Genomic DNA, 18,386 nt, shown 5'->3' with positions numbered 1-18,386 from the left:
TTTTGCAATACAAGTCAAACTCGATTACCCTGGGCTTAGATTTTCCGAGGTAACTGATTCGATTACTCGAATACCAGAAAAAAATTTAATAAGTAAACTGGGGGTCGTCTGTTTCTTGGCTCCAGTTTAATTTACGTGGAGTGTCACATATCACAGCTAACATGTCTAGTCATTCTAATTAGAAGAGTGCGTGTTGCGCACCCACAAAGAGATCCTTGTCCTTGTAGCATCATTTAGTTGACATATGCTGGATTGTCAGGTAATAACTACGCGTGTAGTCTTCGCAAACTGTCCCACTCATACTTGTCACTAGCGAAGGACTACCAGGTTCCCGGGCGCCTCAGCGAGAAGTACTGCTGGCGCCCTCTTTACATAGCCTATCATCCATCTTTGCTTGAGCTACCCAAGAATTGAAATCACCTCCAGTGACGGCCGGGTCTCTTTTCAGAATCTCGTTAACCATTTCTTGACCAACTTTTTTCTACCACGTATAGGGTCCCAAAACTATTTTTCCTTAAAACTATTGGCGTCAAGAAACACGAAAAACCTGGTTTAAGAAAGATAGGTGCTTCTTTTGCTGCTGCTCAATATTTACCTTCCGATCTAGTCCAATTGCATGAAAAAGGTAATTGAGGGCAATCTAAATTAGAAAGTTTTAGCAGTTTTCAATAATATTCCCAGGCTAAGAAAATATTCCAAAATTTCATTTTCGCCGTTAACAGAAACTATCCCTGGCAGCACTGCTTCAGCGGAACCCAACCAGATTAATTGTAATAACTTCTGTTCTAATGCTAATAGTTATAACTTTTAGTGCTCAAATGAAAGATCTTAGTCGCAGTTATTAGCCTTACTTGACGTTGTGTAAACCAAACGTTATAGTCATATAGAAACATGGTTGTTCATCAACCAGAAGGGCACGAACGGGTTAAAGATGCTATTGGAATTCTGAGCAGGAATCACTTGTTGAAGGGGATAATGGGAGAAGAGTAATATTGTTTGTGTCAAAGTCCACTGGAACTCAAAGCAGGATATTCATCAGAATATTACACCGGATTCCAATGATAATAGGACCATGATTCTGTCAGTATCTGAAATAAAGCATAATCTTCAGCAGAATTCTATCTTGAGAAATATTCCACTAGACATTTAAGAAGCTTTTCTCTAGAATCCTACATCAAAATTCAGATAAAAAGCCGTAGAAATACGGATAAATATTGAATCGAAGTTCTGAAATAGATTCCATTGGGATGCTAAGAAAACTTCGATCAGAATCTTGAAAAGTATCCAAACAGAATCCTGAGAAGCATGTCATCATTATCCCAAGAGATAGCCAGAAACCGACAGAGCAATGTAGGTATAATGACGTTTTATGTGGCCTACAGTAACCGATGTATTACGAGGAAAATGTACTTTTAGTGTAAAATTAAAAAGTTGCATATTTGGCAATATTGGCATTAAACACTTTTCATTTTTTTGGAATCCCTAAACAAATCTTTAAAAAAAATATCTCGCTGATTGATTCTAGTGCAAACAGTACCAGAGATATAATCCGAAGAAAACAATTTGTTAAAATTAACCGTTATGTGTCCAACAAAAAACACCTATAACAGGCCAACGAGGGTACCCGGGTACCCACAAATTAAAATGCTCATAACTATGGCTTCCTTTAACCGATTTTGACACTTTTAGATGTTATAGATTCAGGAACTCGTCCACTTTTGGATTCTGTAACATTGAATGAATCTAGTTCTTGGTGATCCGGATTTTCCTGAGTAATGTTCCAGTACTAGGGTATGATTTGTAAATTTAAATAATGCCCTAGCAAAATGAGTATCAAAACACTTCAAATTGTCTCGGAAGTCTATTATTTATTGTTACGGGACCCTATGGTAGTTTGAAAAATGGAATTGGAATGGAATGGCCATTCACGGCCCTACGGGAACCTGCTCCAGAATGTCCGTTCCGTGGTGAAATCACCAAATGGTTCCAATACCATGAGATACAGTCTATTGATGCTATGCCAAGAATTTTGATACCCATATTGCTAGTATTCCATTGATATTCACAAATAGTATCCAAGCACTGGAACATGCTTCCGGAAATCCGGATTCCCGAGAACCGGTTGAAATAACCCGATTCATTTTTACCAAGTCTAAAAGTGGATGAGTTCTTGAATCCAAAACACCCAAAAGCATCAAAATCGGTTGGAAATTACCTTAGTTATTGGCATTTCAGTTTTGGGGATACCCGGGTATCCACGTCGGCCTGTGACGTAGTAAAAAATTCAGGAGCCCCTCCTCACTGCCTTCTTACTACATCAAAAACATTATTACCCCAAAAACTTGACTTAGTGAAGTTCCAAGATGTCACAAAGTTTCAATTTCCAGCTACGGATAAAACATCGGAATCTCATTATTTTTCAACCTAAAAAGGTATTCGGGTACCGCGTCGGACACATAACGGTTAAGAGTGTTCCCATGGACTGAGGGGCTGTTTAAACGACACAACAATTTAGGTTATTATATATTGGCTCTAAATGAACAATTTCTTCAAAACTGGTTCCAATCCATGAAGGTCGGTTCCAAGTTTAGTTTTTTAGGTCACTTTGCGCGGAATAACCCATATATAAGCTATTTTTGAGGTAGGTTAAAATTTGAGAGGACGTTAACCCTAGACCTCCAAATTGCCCGAAAAAATGTTCTATTGACTGCAATGATCGAATTAGCACTATAATAAGACATTATAGTTAAAATTTGATTTTTTTTCAAAACACCCGGATAATCGAATCACGGATAATCGAATCCCCGGATAATTGAGTTCGACCTGTATTTTCAATAATATCATCACCATAAAAGGTGTTCTTAATTTTCATATGACAAATTTGAGCATATCCTTGTTTCTTTTAGGGTGACTCTTAAAAATTCAGTTTTTTTAAATATAACATCTTTGAAGTTGATTTATCTTCAATGTCGATTTCGGAAAGAAGCTAGCTCTTACAACTCATTAACCTTTATATAAACAGAGTTATTGATGATTTTATGCTCAAAATCCTACATTTTCTAAGGTAAATAACTCCGAAGGTGGCAAAAATTGGCAATCAATGTTATAACCAACTGATAGTACTTCAAAAACACTACGAAATAAGAAGAACACGGTACATACCATTGTATTCACTCGCCTTTTTAAATTATTTTATGACGAAAGCTAACTTTATTTAAAAATTCTTGTAAATTATTTTAGTTTAATAACTTGAAAATTAGAATTAATATTGTGGATACAATATCTTAATCTGGATAGATTTCGTTTGTTAAAATAAAAGTTTTAATCGAGTGACTACATGGTCGTAAAAAATCGACTTTTCATAGCTCGAATCGTCAGATAGACTTTCTAAAAATACACTACAAAAAATTCCAAAGCCATTTCAAAATATATTAGAAGATACAGAGCCAAAGGCAATGGAGCGCCATTCAGGTATGAGAGTGCACAGACGAACGGTGGGATGGGCAATGCCTCAACAAATCTTTATCTTTTCTCGACTGTTCACTTTTGAGATTGTTTTGAAACCTGGAAATGATAGCCAAAACGGTTATCGACCGATTGAATCAAACGCATCAACGCTTCGCATCTGAATATGATTATTTAGAAGATGTATTAATATACTGCCCATAAAAGCATGAGAACCCCATATGGGTTTTTGTTGAAACTGAGTTTTCTGTTGGATTGTAATCTGCATCACCACTGAACCACAATGCACAAATAAGATTAACAGGTTAGTTTTGAAAATATCGAAAAAATACAAAACCACGGTTGTCCCATACATTAGGCTCAATGAAAATGTAAATCTTGAACAGCGTTTTTCTCGTCTGCTGTTTTTCAATATGGGACTCTTATGCTTTTATGGGCAGTATAGCACGTTAAAATACTTTTTCTCCAAAATACACTGTGCTGTTCATTTTGAGCCTCGCCAAAGATACTAACTATAAGAACTTAATTTTTTTAATTTTATATGAAATTATAAAAAACAAGTCAGTTCAATTCAGTTTCACTGTACCCTCTGTACTAGTAGTTGCATCCGATTCCTTATTGCTATGTTTTATTTCTTTATTATTGTCGCTGTGCCACGCTGGAATTGCTAGTAAACAACGTCTGGTCGAGTTACACAATAAAGCGGTCAGGTGTTTTCTGAACTCACCGATCAAGCGCATACTTTGTTGACCACAGAGGCGTGAAAAACTCGTATGTTGGGGGAAGCTTTTCTGTTTTCTGAAAAAGTTTTTACTTATGTTTCTCACCACCATTTTTCCAAATTGACAGTAACATGCGCCAGCCGCATCTTATGTGACAATCTATTCAGCCCGACGAGTTGATATCATTTGTTGGCGTAGGATAAGAACAGTTCAATAACTCTCAAGAAATACCCGGCGGAAAGCATATTGTTTCTCTATATTAAAATCAATGTTAGCTTGTTCAAGCAATAACCCCTCTTTAGAAACCCTATATACGGGCCTGGTAAGGAATCTTTGTCATAACAAAGGCTTTTGCTTTGCAGACGACTAATAGGATTAGAATGTTGTAATGTGTGAAATATGCTTATGTAAAAGATACACTACTTGGCCTGTTTTGTAGCAAAATATCAATATCAATAAGTACTCAGCAAGAATTATCCAAATTTCTCACGACCAATGGAAAATTTCCACCCGGTAGTCGAACGATTTAAAAAACAAACATCGACAGCATGCGGCCGTTGTTTTTGGTACACACGATTGGATGGGATTAGCATAACACATACAACATTATGTATACCGAATGATTCGGACTAGATTTCGACAATCCCAAATTTTAGGTTCACACCCTGTAGATGTTTATGTACTTTACTCATCCCACTATACGGTAGGAAATTTCCAGTCCAAAAATACCACCAAAACATTGCCACCTTCTCATCTATCAGTTGTTAATGAATGGATAGCGTACGCTATATACCAACGAATAGACAGTAAACAACAGCAAACAAAAATAAAACCGACACCATGAGTGGCAGATAGCGCCCTAGCGGTATAACGGCATTCAAAACCTTCATATTATCGCTTTTTTTTTGCTCGCCGACGCTGCCTGTTCTTGTGATTACGTTATTGACCTTGCCGATCGGGCCGCCGTACAGTGAGCATCTTAGAAAAAAGATGGCCAAATATGTTTTCAACGCCAGGAACTAACTTCACAATAGTTTTAGAAATTATATTGAAATATTTTTTGTAATGAAATTTGCGTGTAACACATTCCGCGAGCTTGTGCACCCAGATTATTTTTTTCGATTTGAATTTAGTTTTGTGTTCCATGTTTCAGAAGCATTTGATTCCTTGGACAATTCAATATTAATTCTTGAAATGAGGTCATCAGCGTTCTAAACATACTAGTGTTGTGCTTATTCATCTTATTCCGCCATAACCTCATCGTAAATTTTTTTATATGAATGGTGGTTAAGATTGGAATTCCACTTTGTAGTAGAATAAATGGTGAAATAAATTTGTTAAAAAAACCTTTTCAATCCTTTTTAAGAATTTATATATAATTGTATGATCAAACATATTGCAACGCATAGAAATAACTAGAATACTGTAAAGTTGGCAGTCTCTTTTCTGGTAGGGTAGCAAAAATTTCGTCAAAGGAAGCGATGTCATGCGACGAAAAGTCAAAATTGTTTAAAAATATACAAAAACGAAAAAAAAAATTATTTCTTGTCACTCAGTTATTTTATTTTTAATTATGGTTAAATCATGGAATATTGATTTGTGATAAAACATTGTACAGAGCAGATCTTTGAAATTTAAAGAAAAGAACTGAATGCGCAAATGTCACGCATTACAGCATCATGTAGTAAGTATGATCTATCAGTAATATATAATTGTATTGAATTAGTATTGGAAAATTCGCATTCTGATTATGCAACGATAATTACTGTTTAAAGAACTTTCTAGAAAAGCTTCCATAAAACAGATGAAGAGTTCAATAATGTTCAAATGACCTAATTTTCATTTTTAAGGACACATTGGTATCTTTATAATTGAGACAAATTGTAGACAAAAATATAGCCAATTATTTTGGTCCCCTTTTTCTAAATCCGTCCCACTATGCCGCGTAGCTTCGCACTTGAAGTTGTTTTTCGCGGCTGAGGATAGCAAAAAAAAATGTACTTCCGCTTCGATCAGATCTCAAAAAATAACAGTCGAAACTCTTTTTTTCCCTCAGCTGCCCTTCAGCTGAGAGCTGGTTGAGTTCATCGACATGACGTGTCGTTGTCGAACACTTGCGTGGGATCCTGTTTGTTGTTGTGCGATAGTTGGGCTAAGGAACGATTTTTTGCTTGGCCGAAATCAGCTGCCCATGAAAACATGCGTGAATCTTGTTTGTCAACAACTAGCACAACGAAGCAAACCTTTCTGTTGTTTACGTGAACTATTTTTCCGAGAACTGTTCAACCTGGTGACTAATTTGAAAGGCACACTTATTTTTCTGTGGTTTTGAACCGGATTCAACTGGAGAGTAGAATAGATTACTACAATCAAACTGGGTTGATTTATACAGTGGTCGCGCGGTATATTTTATTTTTGAATATTTGCAATTTTTTTGTTTTTGGGAGTGGCCCCTTAGCTCCGAACCAACCTAATTTGTACTAGCACACATAACTGACACATTCGGTAGGTAATTAATTTAGCTATAGGCTTACAGCGCCCATGATCGCTCACAGTCTCGCATTCCGTGACTACAGCAGGAGACGATAGTGCCCAACCGAGGCTTGGCTACGGATTACATATCGTGAATAAACGCACGGAGAAGCATGAGAACTTTTGAGCGTTATTCCACAATTTGACGAACAGCCTTCAACCGTTGTCTCAATACTTTGTGTTCTGTGTTTCATTCGGCACGGGTAATGATTGAAAGCGAACTGATATATTGTTTTAATCCGACAAAGTGTGACATACGGTAAAGAGCTTATTTTCATCCTATTAGGAAGATGACCGCACTATTTTTTTTTAATAATGGAGCTATATTACCTATAACCTTTCTTAGAATAAAATATCACTGTATTATTTCAATGATCAACTATACTTATTTAACAGAAAAGTTTCAATTTTCTGCATTAAGGGGGGTAAAGGTTTCAGCGTGAAAAAAACACTTTTTTACGAACTTTGTTAGAACTTTGCATGAAGCAAATTTATCAAAACTTTTGTACAATATAGTGTATCATTTCAATAACGTGCGGTAATTTTTCTAAGCAAAAATATCTACGAACGACTCGGTGACGAAACTTTTTGTAGAACGTCTCTGGAAAAACATGATTTGCGGTGTTAGCTGCCATTCAAAAACAACTTAAACGATTTCTTTCAAGCTTTGCATACACATTCTATGTTAAAAATATCTAACCCCTACGTCGAGTTTTTGAGATATTTTTTTCATTTAAGGGGGTGTTTACTCATAAAAAGGCGGACTTTTTCGTGAAAAATAATAATTTTTAATTAAAATGACTAAAAAACCCCCTTGATTGAAAATTTATCTCAAAAACTCAACGTAGGGGTTAGGTATTTTTATATAGAACTAGTATGCAAAGTTTGAAAGAAATCAGTTAAGTGGTTTTGGAATGGTAGGTAACACCGCAAATCATGTTTTTTCCAGAGACGTTCTACAAAAAGTTTCGGCGCCGAGTCGTTTGTCGATATTTTTGCATAGAAAAATTACCGCATGTTATTGAAATGATACACTCCAATGTACAAAAGTTTTGATAAATTTGCTTCACGCAAAATTCTAAAAAAAAATCGCAAAAAATTTTTTTTTCACGCTGAAACCTTTACCCCCCCCCCCCTCCTTTAACGAAAATAAATGTTATATTCTGTGCACCTATTCTCCTTGCAAAAATCCAATTATCACCTTCTTGGCATGTCAAATTTCACGCAATAGGTTGAAATGCAATGCCTTATATTCCAATGCGCCGGAAAATATCTAACTAGGTAGATCATGGACGCCATTGCATGATTTGTAAACGTAAATTTTTAATCCGATCAAAACAAACATAAAAAGGACACACATGAAAGAATCTTATAATCTGTTTGAAGAAAAGCTCCCAGAAATGCTAGAAATAACCATGCGAAGGGAAACAACTGATAATAGTTATAAATTGCATTACAATATATTTTCAAGTTTATGTTTTAGTATGGCTACACTACTGATTCTTTCCTGTGTGCTGGGTGCAGAAAAATTGGTTTGATTGTGGTAGTGTATCTGTAAAAATAAGGCGTTAATGTGTACCACCGTATTTCAGAATCAGTAGCTGTTCGGACAGCAGGCGAAAACAAGATTTTTGAAAATCCGCCTTTTTTTTACTGTGCAGATCAAACTAAATAACTTTATTTTAATTTACCGTAAATAATCGATTATTTGTCTTACTCACAATTGTTTGTTCTCCTTACTTTACAGCTTCCTCTTTTCCTTCTTCTATCGCTGTCTATCGCAATTTATCTACAATTTAATATTCACATTTTTCATTTTATCGGTTTTAGTTATTAATTTGTACGTTCACTTACTTCGTTTTATCTCGGAATTGATAATCTCAACTGTACCGTTCGTATTTGTCCAGTGTTTGCCTCCGCGTATCTAGTCATAAATTTGTTGCTTTAATTCTCTGCTTTATATTGTTTCACAAACTTACGTATTCTGGATCTTAGTACAGGTTAATCTTTAATCTATCCACTATCCGAATAATTTCCTTGCTCACAACTTCTAATTTCTTATTCCAACGTATTTTACTATTCTACTACTATCACTTTCAAAATGGTGTTTTTCTATCCTACTTTCCTTCTTATGTTGTTTGTTTACTTATGTTGTCTGACAGTTCCCTCGCACTACATTCGTGATGCACTTCGTCTTCTGTCAGCATGACAACAAATTTGTTGCATCTGTCAATTCGACACGGGTGCAATGGTGCAACTGCCAGTGATGCCAGAACATTCCCCGGCCCGTAACCCTGTACCGGAGCTCGCATCCGGTTCAGAGTTACCAAACTCCATCACGGCTAGTTTTGCTGTTGCTTGCCTATATCGTCCACTGTTGGTGCGTACCCAGGCCTGTCGAATTCGTCCATCACCGGACACGATGACCTCCTCTATCACCCCGCGGATCCAGCACTTCCGGTTGCTACCTTCTACCACATAAACTAAGTCTCCTATTCTTAATGGTCTCGACTCACCAAACCACTTTGTCCTCTGGTTCAGCGAAGGAATGTACTCCTTGACCCAACGTTCCCACAAAATGCTGGCCAACTGCTGCGATCGTTGGAACGCGTCTCGAAGTGCTGCTGCTGGATGAGGTGGGGGAAGATTCACGCTAGGCTGATTTGGGGAGAGTCCCCGCAAAAAGTGGTTTGGAGTGAGTGCCTCCGCTTCGTCACACTCTTGAGACACGTACGTTAGCGGGCGAGAATTGATCATGTCTTCCGCTTCCACCACTACCGTCTGCAAAATTTCGTCCGTCAACCGTCTCCCATCATCAAGCGCCACGAATGCCTCCTTAACCGACCGAACGAGACGCTCCCATACTCCTCCCATGTGAGGAGCCAAAGGGGGGTTGAACGTCCACTTCGTTCTCGCGCTAGTCAGCTGATCCGCACAATCTTCTCCTATTTCTCGAACAACTCCTTCCAGTTCCTTACTGGCTCCTAGGAAGTTCGTCCCATTGTCGGACAGAAACTCCATCGGCCAACCTCGCCGACCAATGAACCGGTGAATCGCCATCAAGCACGACTGCGTAGTCAGTCCGTGAGCCACCTCCAGGTGCACCGCGCGGGTTGCCAAGCAGGTGAACAATGCGACCCATCTCTTCTCCGTTCGGCGTCCTACAGTAACAGCAAATGGGCCCAAATAATCCACACCTGTGTAACTAAAGGGACGAAGATTCGGTGTTAACCGCTGCACTGGTAGCGGAGCCATTCGTGGAACTCGAGGCCGACTTCGATGGACCTTACACCATACGCAAGACGACGACACCTTCCGGACTACTGCGTCAAGCTGCGGAATGTAGAACAACTGCTTCAGCTCGTTCTTCACCGCCTGTCGATATCCGTGACCGCTCTTCTCGTGGTAATGCTGAACAATCAGCTGCGTGATTTTATGCTGATGTGGCAGGATCGTTGGAAAACGTAGATCGAATGACAGCAACTCTGCTTTCTCTGCTCTCCCCTCCATTCGAATCAGCCCGTTTTCGTCAATCAGCGGAGTAAGTTTGTAGAGTGCACTGGACTTCTCGATCGACAGCCATTGGCTCACCGGCCGATCCTTATTCCTGACCAGTACCTTCAACTCATCGATGAAACACTCCGCCTGTGCCATCTTCATCAGCCATAGTTCCGCCTTCTCGTACTCACTTTGCTGTAGCGCCACACGTACTGACGCAGCTGCCGTCGGTTGTAGTACTCTGCTCTGTCTGCTCGTTGCTTTTAGCGTCTCAATCGGCAGTTTTTTGCTCTTTCGTCTACAGTTCGACACGAACCGGATTACGCACGCCATCGTCCTCACCAGCACTGTCCACTTAGAAAAGCGATTGGCGTCCACGATAGCCTGTGCAACTTGCACGTCGTGCAGCATCAAGTGAACCCGAAGCTCCTCCGTAGTGTTAGCTGGAGGTAATTCTCTCTTCGGCCACTTTTCCACACTGTCGTACAAAAATTGTTGCCCACGTACCCACGGGCTGTTGGGGTGTATCTCCAGACCTTTACCCCATTTGGTTACCAGATCCGCCACGTTCAATCTCGTCGGAACCCATCGCCAATCTGTCAGTTTAGTCAAACTAAGAATTTCGCCAATGCGAAAACCAACAAATTGCTTGTAGCGCCGCTGATCCGACCGAATCCAGGACAGCACCACTTCTGCGTCAATCCAGAACACCACTCTACTGATCGTGAAGTTGTGATTCTGCTCGATCGTTCGTGCCAGCCTTGCCGCAAGAACCGCTGCCAGGAGTTCTAGCCGCGGAATCGACAGCTGCTTCAACGGTGCTACCTTCGCTCGACTCATCACTAGCGAACATACCACCTTACTCCGTACGATTGCACGGAAGTATGCCACACATCCGTACGCCGTCTCGCTGGCATCAGCAAAGATGTGAAGCTGGACTTCTTCGACCTCATCTGATCTCGCAGTTCCGAAATAGCTTCGAGGTAGCTTAAACACTGGCACGTCTGCGAGAATGTTGGTCCACCGCAACCACTTCCTGAACGACAGCTCATCGATTGCGTCATCCCAGTCGCAGCCTGTCCGCCACAGATCCTGAACCAGCATTTTCCCGAGAATTGTAACTGGAGCAAGAAATCCTGCTGGATCGAATTGCGCCATCACAATGCTCAGAACAATTCTTTTCGTCGGGCGTTTTTCCTCTAGGAAAACCTTGTTGTACTCTGCTTTCCATTCGGTCGCAAAACGGAACTCGCCTCCAACCGGGTCCCAAACGACGCCTAGCACACGCTCGTATTCGGTGTTCATGTCCCAGTTGAAATGCACTGCGGAATCGACACTCCTTTCTCCTATTTGTTCGAGAAATCTAGCAGAGTTCGACACCCAGTTTCTGATCCGAAATCCTCCACACGAATGGATGTATCTCACCTCGCTGGCTCGCTGGATCGCTTCTTCGATAGTATCCACGCTGTCGTAGTAGTCATCTACGTAGTGACGCTTCACGATGGCTTCTACTGCTTCAGGGTACTTCTCCGAGAAATCTGCTGCATTCAAGTTCTTCACAAATTGAGCTGAGCAGGGCGAACACGTGGAACCAAAGGTGGCAACGTCCATAACGTACACCTGCGGAGCTTCCTCACTGTTCGCTCGGAACAAAAACCGTTGCGCTTGCCTATCCTCAGGTCTGATCCGGATCTGATGGTACATTTCTTGAATGTCACCACCGAATGCTACTGGCCGTTCCCGAAAATTGCAGATTACTCTGGGAAGCGGAACTAGCATATCCGGACCTTTGAGTAACTCTGAGTTAAGAGAGACTCCGTTCACTGATGCTGCAGCATCCCAAACCAAGCGCACCTTACTCGGCTTCTTCGGATTCACTACGACGTTCAGCGGTAGATACCACACAGCGGTTTGTGGCGTACCCTTCAGTTCGGCTTCACTCGCCTTGTGCGCGTAGTGTTTGACTTGATAGTCCTCGATCTGCTGGCACACGTTTTTCTTCAAGTCTGAATTCCTGTTCAGCTTACGGTCCAGAGCCTTCATCCGGCGTACAGCCATCGGATAGCTGTCAGGGAATCGTCGTGCGTCCTCACGCCACAGCAACCCCGTTTCGAAGCGATCACCCACTCGCTTCGTCGTTGTCTCAAGCATCTCTCGAGCTCTTTTCTCCTCCACGGGCTCCGGTACAGCGAACGTCGCAATCGCTGTCTCATCTAGCATGTATTGCTCTCGCATCATGTCATGGAGACCTTGATTGCTTGCTGGAACGATCGAGTGCAGATTCAGGTAGGTGTACGCACTCGGTCTTCGGTTCTCCGAACCATACACTGTCCAGCCAATCTTCGACCGCACGGCAATCGGTTCGTTTGGCTTACCGACCCGCGACTCCAACGGCGCAAATAAGTGGACGTTGTCTAGCCCGAGTAGGATTCTCGGCTTTCCCGATGGGTAATCTCTCACCGGAACGCCTGCAAGATGGGAATATTTTTTTACCACATCTGCGAATCGCACGTTCTGCTTCGGCAGCACCAACTCTGATACCGTTCGAGTGTTGAACAGCGGAAACTTCTCCTTCGAACCCTTCGCCGACATCATCAGTTCGACCTTCCTCGAATCGTTCTCAAAGCGGTTGATATTGCCCGTCCACGTCACTATCAACGGCTCTAGAGTACCTTCTGCTTTCAGCCGCCTGGCCACCAGATCATCTACCAACGTAGCCGACGACCCTTCGTCGAAGAATGCAGTAGTATCGAACTGTCGTTTGCCCACGTAAAGCGTCACCGGCATCATACGGAAAATAACCGCACTATCTGCCTTTTCGGTAGCATTGCATTCTACCTTCTGCAGCCGCACCGATTCCTCCACTCGATGCAAAAGTGGATGATGGCCTCCACGACAATTTTGCATGAAGCATCGAATCTTCGAGGTGCATCTGCTGTTTCCGTGCTTGTTCAAACAAAGACCACACAGGTTTTGTCGCTCAACCTCTCTCAACCTGGCGGCAATGTTCATCCGCTTAAACTCCTCACAGCACCTGATGAGATGATCCGTTCGTTTACAGATCCAGCACGGCTTAGTTACTGTCTCTCTTTGAATTTCCTCAGAAACCTGGTCCGCGTCATGGAGATGTACAAACTCCTTCTTTCGGGAATTTCCTTTCCCCATTCGCGAAGGCTCGCGCTCGCTTAGCGACAATGTCGAGAACTCCGTCACCTCCGACACATCCGAAACGATGTCATTTGTGAAGTTCGTGAACATTCGCAACGGACTGTCCACCTTCCCTCGCTTATACCGGACCCAATCCAGTTTGTAGCTCGGTGGCAACTTGTCAACTAACTCCTGCACCAGCATCGGATTGTTTAGGTGGTCGCAAAGTCCTGACGCTTCAAGGTGGTCGCATAACTGCTTCACCGTTATCCCGAAGCTGATGAACGTCTCCAATCGATCAGCTCTCGGTGACGGCGCGTTCCTCACCTTCGACAGCAACGTTCTGAGCAGCTTCTCCGGTTTTACGAACAGATTTCGAAGATCCCTGATCACATCCGGAACAGAGTCCGGTAGCACTAGCCGACTCCTGACCGCCTCAAGTGCGTCACCCTGTAGACAGTCCTGCAAACGCTTCAAATTCTCGAGGTTTGAGAATCCGCAAGCTGCAGTCGTGTACTCGAAACTGCTGATAAACAACGGCCAAACTTCTGCTTCCCCTTCAAATTTGGGAAGGTTCTGAGAGACCGCTTTGCGAGCAGCTAGCTGATCTCTTGTAATACGACTCACGATACACCCCGACCCGTTTCCATCTCCGCACCTTTGAAAGCTGCTTCGACTGCATCTACTCGGCGGGACCTCCGAAACTTCACCGTCACTCACATCTTCGTTACTTCGCTCGAATTGGCCGGCTTCGATGGTGAACGACTTATCTAACGGCACCTTCTTCGGACACGCGAGTTTATCTTCCGTCTGCAGATATCCTGGCTTTGGATATGCTCCGCGATAATCCAGCATCCAGTCATCCACCTTCTGTTCCGGTTTGGAGGCAGAAGCACCGCTGACAGCTCCATATTGGCCCTTCAATGCGTTGACCTTATTAATGCTGTCGTCGAACTGTTTCCGAATAGCATCCCGCTTCTTCGAGAATTCACGTTCTGCGGCCAATTGGCATTTTCTGCTCATGCTCTAGCTGCCGCTGCTCCATTTCACGCTGCGCTCGTAGCTCCTGCTCGCGCATCTCCCACTCTAGCTTCATCCGCCTCTCGTTCCAAGCCTGCTGCTTAGCAAGACGCTGTTTCCGCAACTCGATCTGCTTTGCAAAGGCCATCTCCATTGCTAGCTGTTCCTCTTCCAACTGCTGCTCAGTCAGGTCTAAGACGGAACCAGCTCCACGATCGGACCCTGCATCGCTATTCGGGGCGGACTTCTTCCCGTGATTCTTAGCCGTAGTCTCTGGAACTTTAAGACGCCGGGCGCTTTGCGGAGAGCATCGCGGACAACGCCAACTAACGTTCGCCACTTCTTGGTTAACACCTGCGCACGAGAAATGAGCCCAATACTGACATTCTTCGCATTGAACCCAATCGATGTCATCGGATTCCGCTAGTTTGCAGTACAGACACTTTTCTTGCTTCGAAGGAGAAGAAGCCATCCTGCACACTATCCGAGAAACAATTTTTGATTTTGTTCGGACGGCAGGCGAAAACAAGATTTTTGAAAATCCGCCTTTTTTTTACTGTGCAGATCAAACTAAATAACTTTATTTTAATTTACCGTAAATAATCGATTATTTGTCTTACTCACAATTGTTTGTTCTCCTTACTTTACAGCTTCCTCTTTTCCTTCTTCTATCGCTGTCTATCGCAATTTATCTACAATTTAATATTCACATTTTTCATTTTATCGGTTTTAGTTATTAATTTGTACGTTCACTTACTTCGTTTTATCTCGGAATTGATAATCTCAACTGTACCGTTCGTATTTGTCCAGTGTTTGCCTCCGCGTATCTAGTCATAAATTTGTTGCTTTAATTCTCTGCTTTATATTGTTTCACAAACTTACGTATTCTGGATCTTAGTACAGCTTAATCTTTAATCTATCCACTATCCGAATAATTTCCTTGCTCACAACTTCTAATTTCTTATTCCAACGTATTTTACTATTCTACTACTATCACTTTCAAAATGGTGTTTTTCTATCCTACTTTCCTTCTTATGTTGTTTGTTTACTTATGTTGTCTGACAGTTCCCTCGCACTACATTCGTGATGCACTTCGTCGTCTGTCAGCATGACAACAAATTTGTTGCATCTGTCAATTCGACACGGGTGCAATGGTGCAACTGCCAGTGATGCCAGAACAGTAGCCTTTCTCAGTGTTTAACGAGTGGTTTTATAGTGAATTAATCATAAATAGATTCTACAGGTAAAAACGCTTTTAATCCACCTAACAGTGTGATGATACATTTCTTACAACTCTTGTCGTTTTTCGGGTATTATATCGATTGAGAACATTTAGAACTTGATGCTTCGCGATGTTTTTGATAAGTGGCTAATGCTCCGTTAATACCATATATTGGGTAGGAAAAACTGAATTTTCCTAAAGGGGTTATGTATGTTGTGCTGAGTCAAAAAATTCGACAAACAAATTTTCGAATGGATTTGTAGTTCATACTCAATAGCGTTTACTCAAATTCCCAACGCGGCTGAGAACTAAGCACTGAAATTTCAGCTCTTGATATCTCGCTACCTCTGAAGTGCATGCGTGCATAGCTCAAGCTTTATACTTCGATATCGACTTTTTCTAAAAATGACTTCCCAATAATATCTTTGATCTGAATTATTATCCCTAATCCTAATGCCAAAGAACAAATAAAAACTCTCAAAACCCGTTAGGTAAAATCATCATAATAACTGGAATTTTCTTTTTCACTAAACTTTTCGATAACCTTCCGTCACTTCTGTTAAAAAATTACAAATGCTTTATAATTTACATAATCTTATTAGGAACAGTTGTTTAAGAAACTTTTGTATTATTGTGTAGGAAACATTTAAATCCTTAAGTATACCAATTAATTTAGGATACCCTTTTATTACACGAATCGGAATAGGTTCGCCGAATTTTGGAAGAAGTCGATAAAGTAACCCCTTGAAAACTACCTAAAAATTGGTATAGTTCAAGACCCGTTTTTATCATTTCCATGGTGTATTTTCGTCTGACAAAATGGGGACATTGACTAAATCGCGAGATTTTTTTTCTTCATAATAAACTGAAGCTCTTGGAATATTCTTCCCTTCCCTTGATGTAGTCTAATAACTATTTCTGCTTATTTAATAGTTTTCTAGAGCAAAAATTTAAAAAAAATAATTTTTTTTTGCATATTTGCATCTTTAAGATAAGGAAAACATGGTTTCGGTGAATTCGGTTTGGTGGGGATTTGGTGAAAATCTAACTTACTGTCCAAATGGAATAATTATGAAACCGCCATCTTTGAAGTTTAAAAATTATGGAGAATCAGTTTTTCAAAAAATTGTAACAGAGTTTCTGTCTTTAGCGAATTTGTTGAGGTTTTCATTTAAAATAACTTTATTGTAGGCATGAAGGTATTTGGAGTATACCGAGTTATAAAATGATATATACGAAGTGATCCTTAATATTGTTTTTTCTAAAAGAACTTTCTATTGTGAGCTTCACAAACTCAAGCTTTGGATAAAATGTAAATTTTATCGTTTATAAACAATAGAAGAGATTTATCATAAACAGTAAAATCATAATAATTTAATTTAAAATTAAATAGAAATAGCCTAAAATATGTTAATACCTTGAACACATGGAGTTTTCATGTCTTCAACAAAGTGGAAAATCCCATTAAGAAAACGTTAAGTCTGGAAATAAATTTGTTTGAAGAGTAAATTCGCCATAAATACTTCTTGGAGGATATAACGTCAAAATTATTTTATCAAATGATGTGCTGTTTAACGTTTGTAAAATTCATCGAAGATATTAAATCTGTAAAATTGGCGGAACTCCATTTTTCCCCTACTTTTGAAAAGTGAGTTTCTCGATATTAGGGGAACGCGGGCCAAGTCCGGCACCTTTTCTAAAATTCCACAAAGCTCCTAAAATTGTATATTCTGTGCATAATCCTTGTTTAGGTGGTTCTTAACAAAATATAATTTTTTCAGCCTTTCAAAAAATTGAATTCATTAAAAATGATTGGTTGCCGAAAAATGGAAAAAATTGACATTTTTAAAACGCTGCGGGTAAGACCGACACCCCAAAGGGGCAAGAGCGACCCCCTTTTGAACTTTCTTTTTGTCCATTTCTTCAATTAAAAATTTATTGTGAATGTGTGATAAAGTACAATTATGTGTATATGAGTATGTGTGATGCAAACGCATGCTTTCTGTAGTTTCATCGCGTAGCAAGAGGAAGAGCATTCTAATGCGTGGTGTTATGAATAAATAATGTTTAACGCATGGTTTATATTATGGTATGGGTTTTCTCAAGTAATTCTTACGAGCTTTATTGCCACTTGTATAGCCATTCTAACGAGGAAGAGCTGTTCTGCAAGCAGATTAGGGACCATTCATAAATTACGTAACGCAAAAATTGCCCAAAATTGACTCCCCCCTCCCCCCATGTAACAAACTGTCACAAATTTCTTAATCCCCTCCTCCCCTGTTACGTAACAAATTCCTAGAAAAAAAATTTTTCTTCGGTGAAAACATGTTACGTAACAATCTAGCTAACTCCCCCTCCCCCTATGTCACAACATGTCACAACTTGTTGTACCCCCCCCCCCCCCTAAAAGCGTTACGTAATTTATGAATGGTCCCTTATATACGCTGTTACTAGAACTCATTCTCTTAGAAGTGACGCACGCTTCGTAGTAAGCTATCCGGTTGTGATTTTTCGGAACACTGTTGATCAACAATCCGACGGTCAATGAAAATTGTTCATCAATGTCATTTCAAAATCTCATATTAGATTATACTTTTCGTTTCTTTTTGTAATATTATTATGAATCACGTTCAATTTAATTTTTAATTTTTTTTTTGGTCAGCTTGAGACAATACTGATAAATAAATGCAAAAAACATAGTTTCCGTGTATTTCAATTATTAACATGACGTAGGGTGATGAGCCTATTTGCGCCATGTTTCTATTATCACCCTACCCATT

At 40.6% G+C, this 18,386-nt stretch overlaps 1 protein-coding gene across 1 annotated transcript; it reads right to left on the bottom strand.

The window, feature by feature from the left end:
• Nucleotides 1-8,948: 8,948 nt before the first annotated feature.
• On the bottom strand, nt 8,949-14,856 carry LOC131688087 (uncharacterized). The gene is made up of 2 exons (XM_058972239.1): nt 14,357-14,856; nt 8,949-14,307 (listed from the first exon to the last, which is right to left on the bottom strand). The coding sequence occupies exons 1-2, from the start codon at nt 14,854-14,856 to the stop codon at nt 8,949-8,951; spliced, it is 5,859 nt and encodes a 1,952-aa protein (XP_058828222.1).
• Between the last annotated feature and the right edge of the window lie 3,530 nt (nt 14,857-18,386).

The sequence above is a fragment of the Topomyia yanbarensis genome, chromosome 3, assembly GCF_030247195.1.
Source record: "Topomyia yanbarensis strain Yona2022 chromosome 3, ASM3024719v1, whole genome shotgun sequence".
NCBI lineage: Eukaryota > Metazoa > Arthropoda > Insecta > Diptera > Culicidae > Topomyia > Topomyia yanbarensis.
The sequence above is the reverse complement of the archived record's forward strand: the minus strand, read 5'-3'. Positions and strand labels throughout refer to the sequence as shown.

What these genes read in the sequence shown, in the direction of transcription:
- LOC131688087 (XM_058972239.1), bottom strand. Translation starts at nt 14,856, where the DNA reads ATGGCTTCTTCTCCTTCGAAGCAAGAAAAGTGTCTGTACTGCAAACTA. An exon ending in ATGCCAATTGGCCGCAGAAC is followed by an intron (nt 14,308 to 14,356) that starts GTGAATTCTCGA and finishes GTTCGACGACAG; the next exon opens with CATTAATAAGGTCAACGCAT.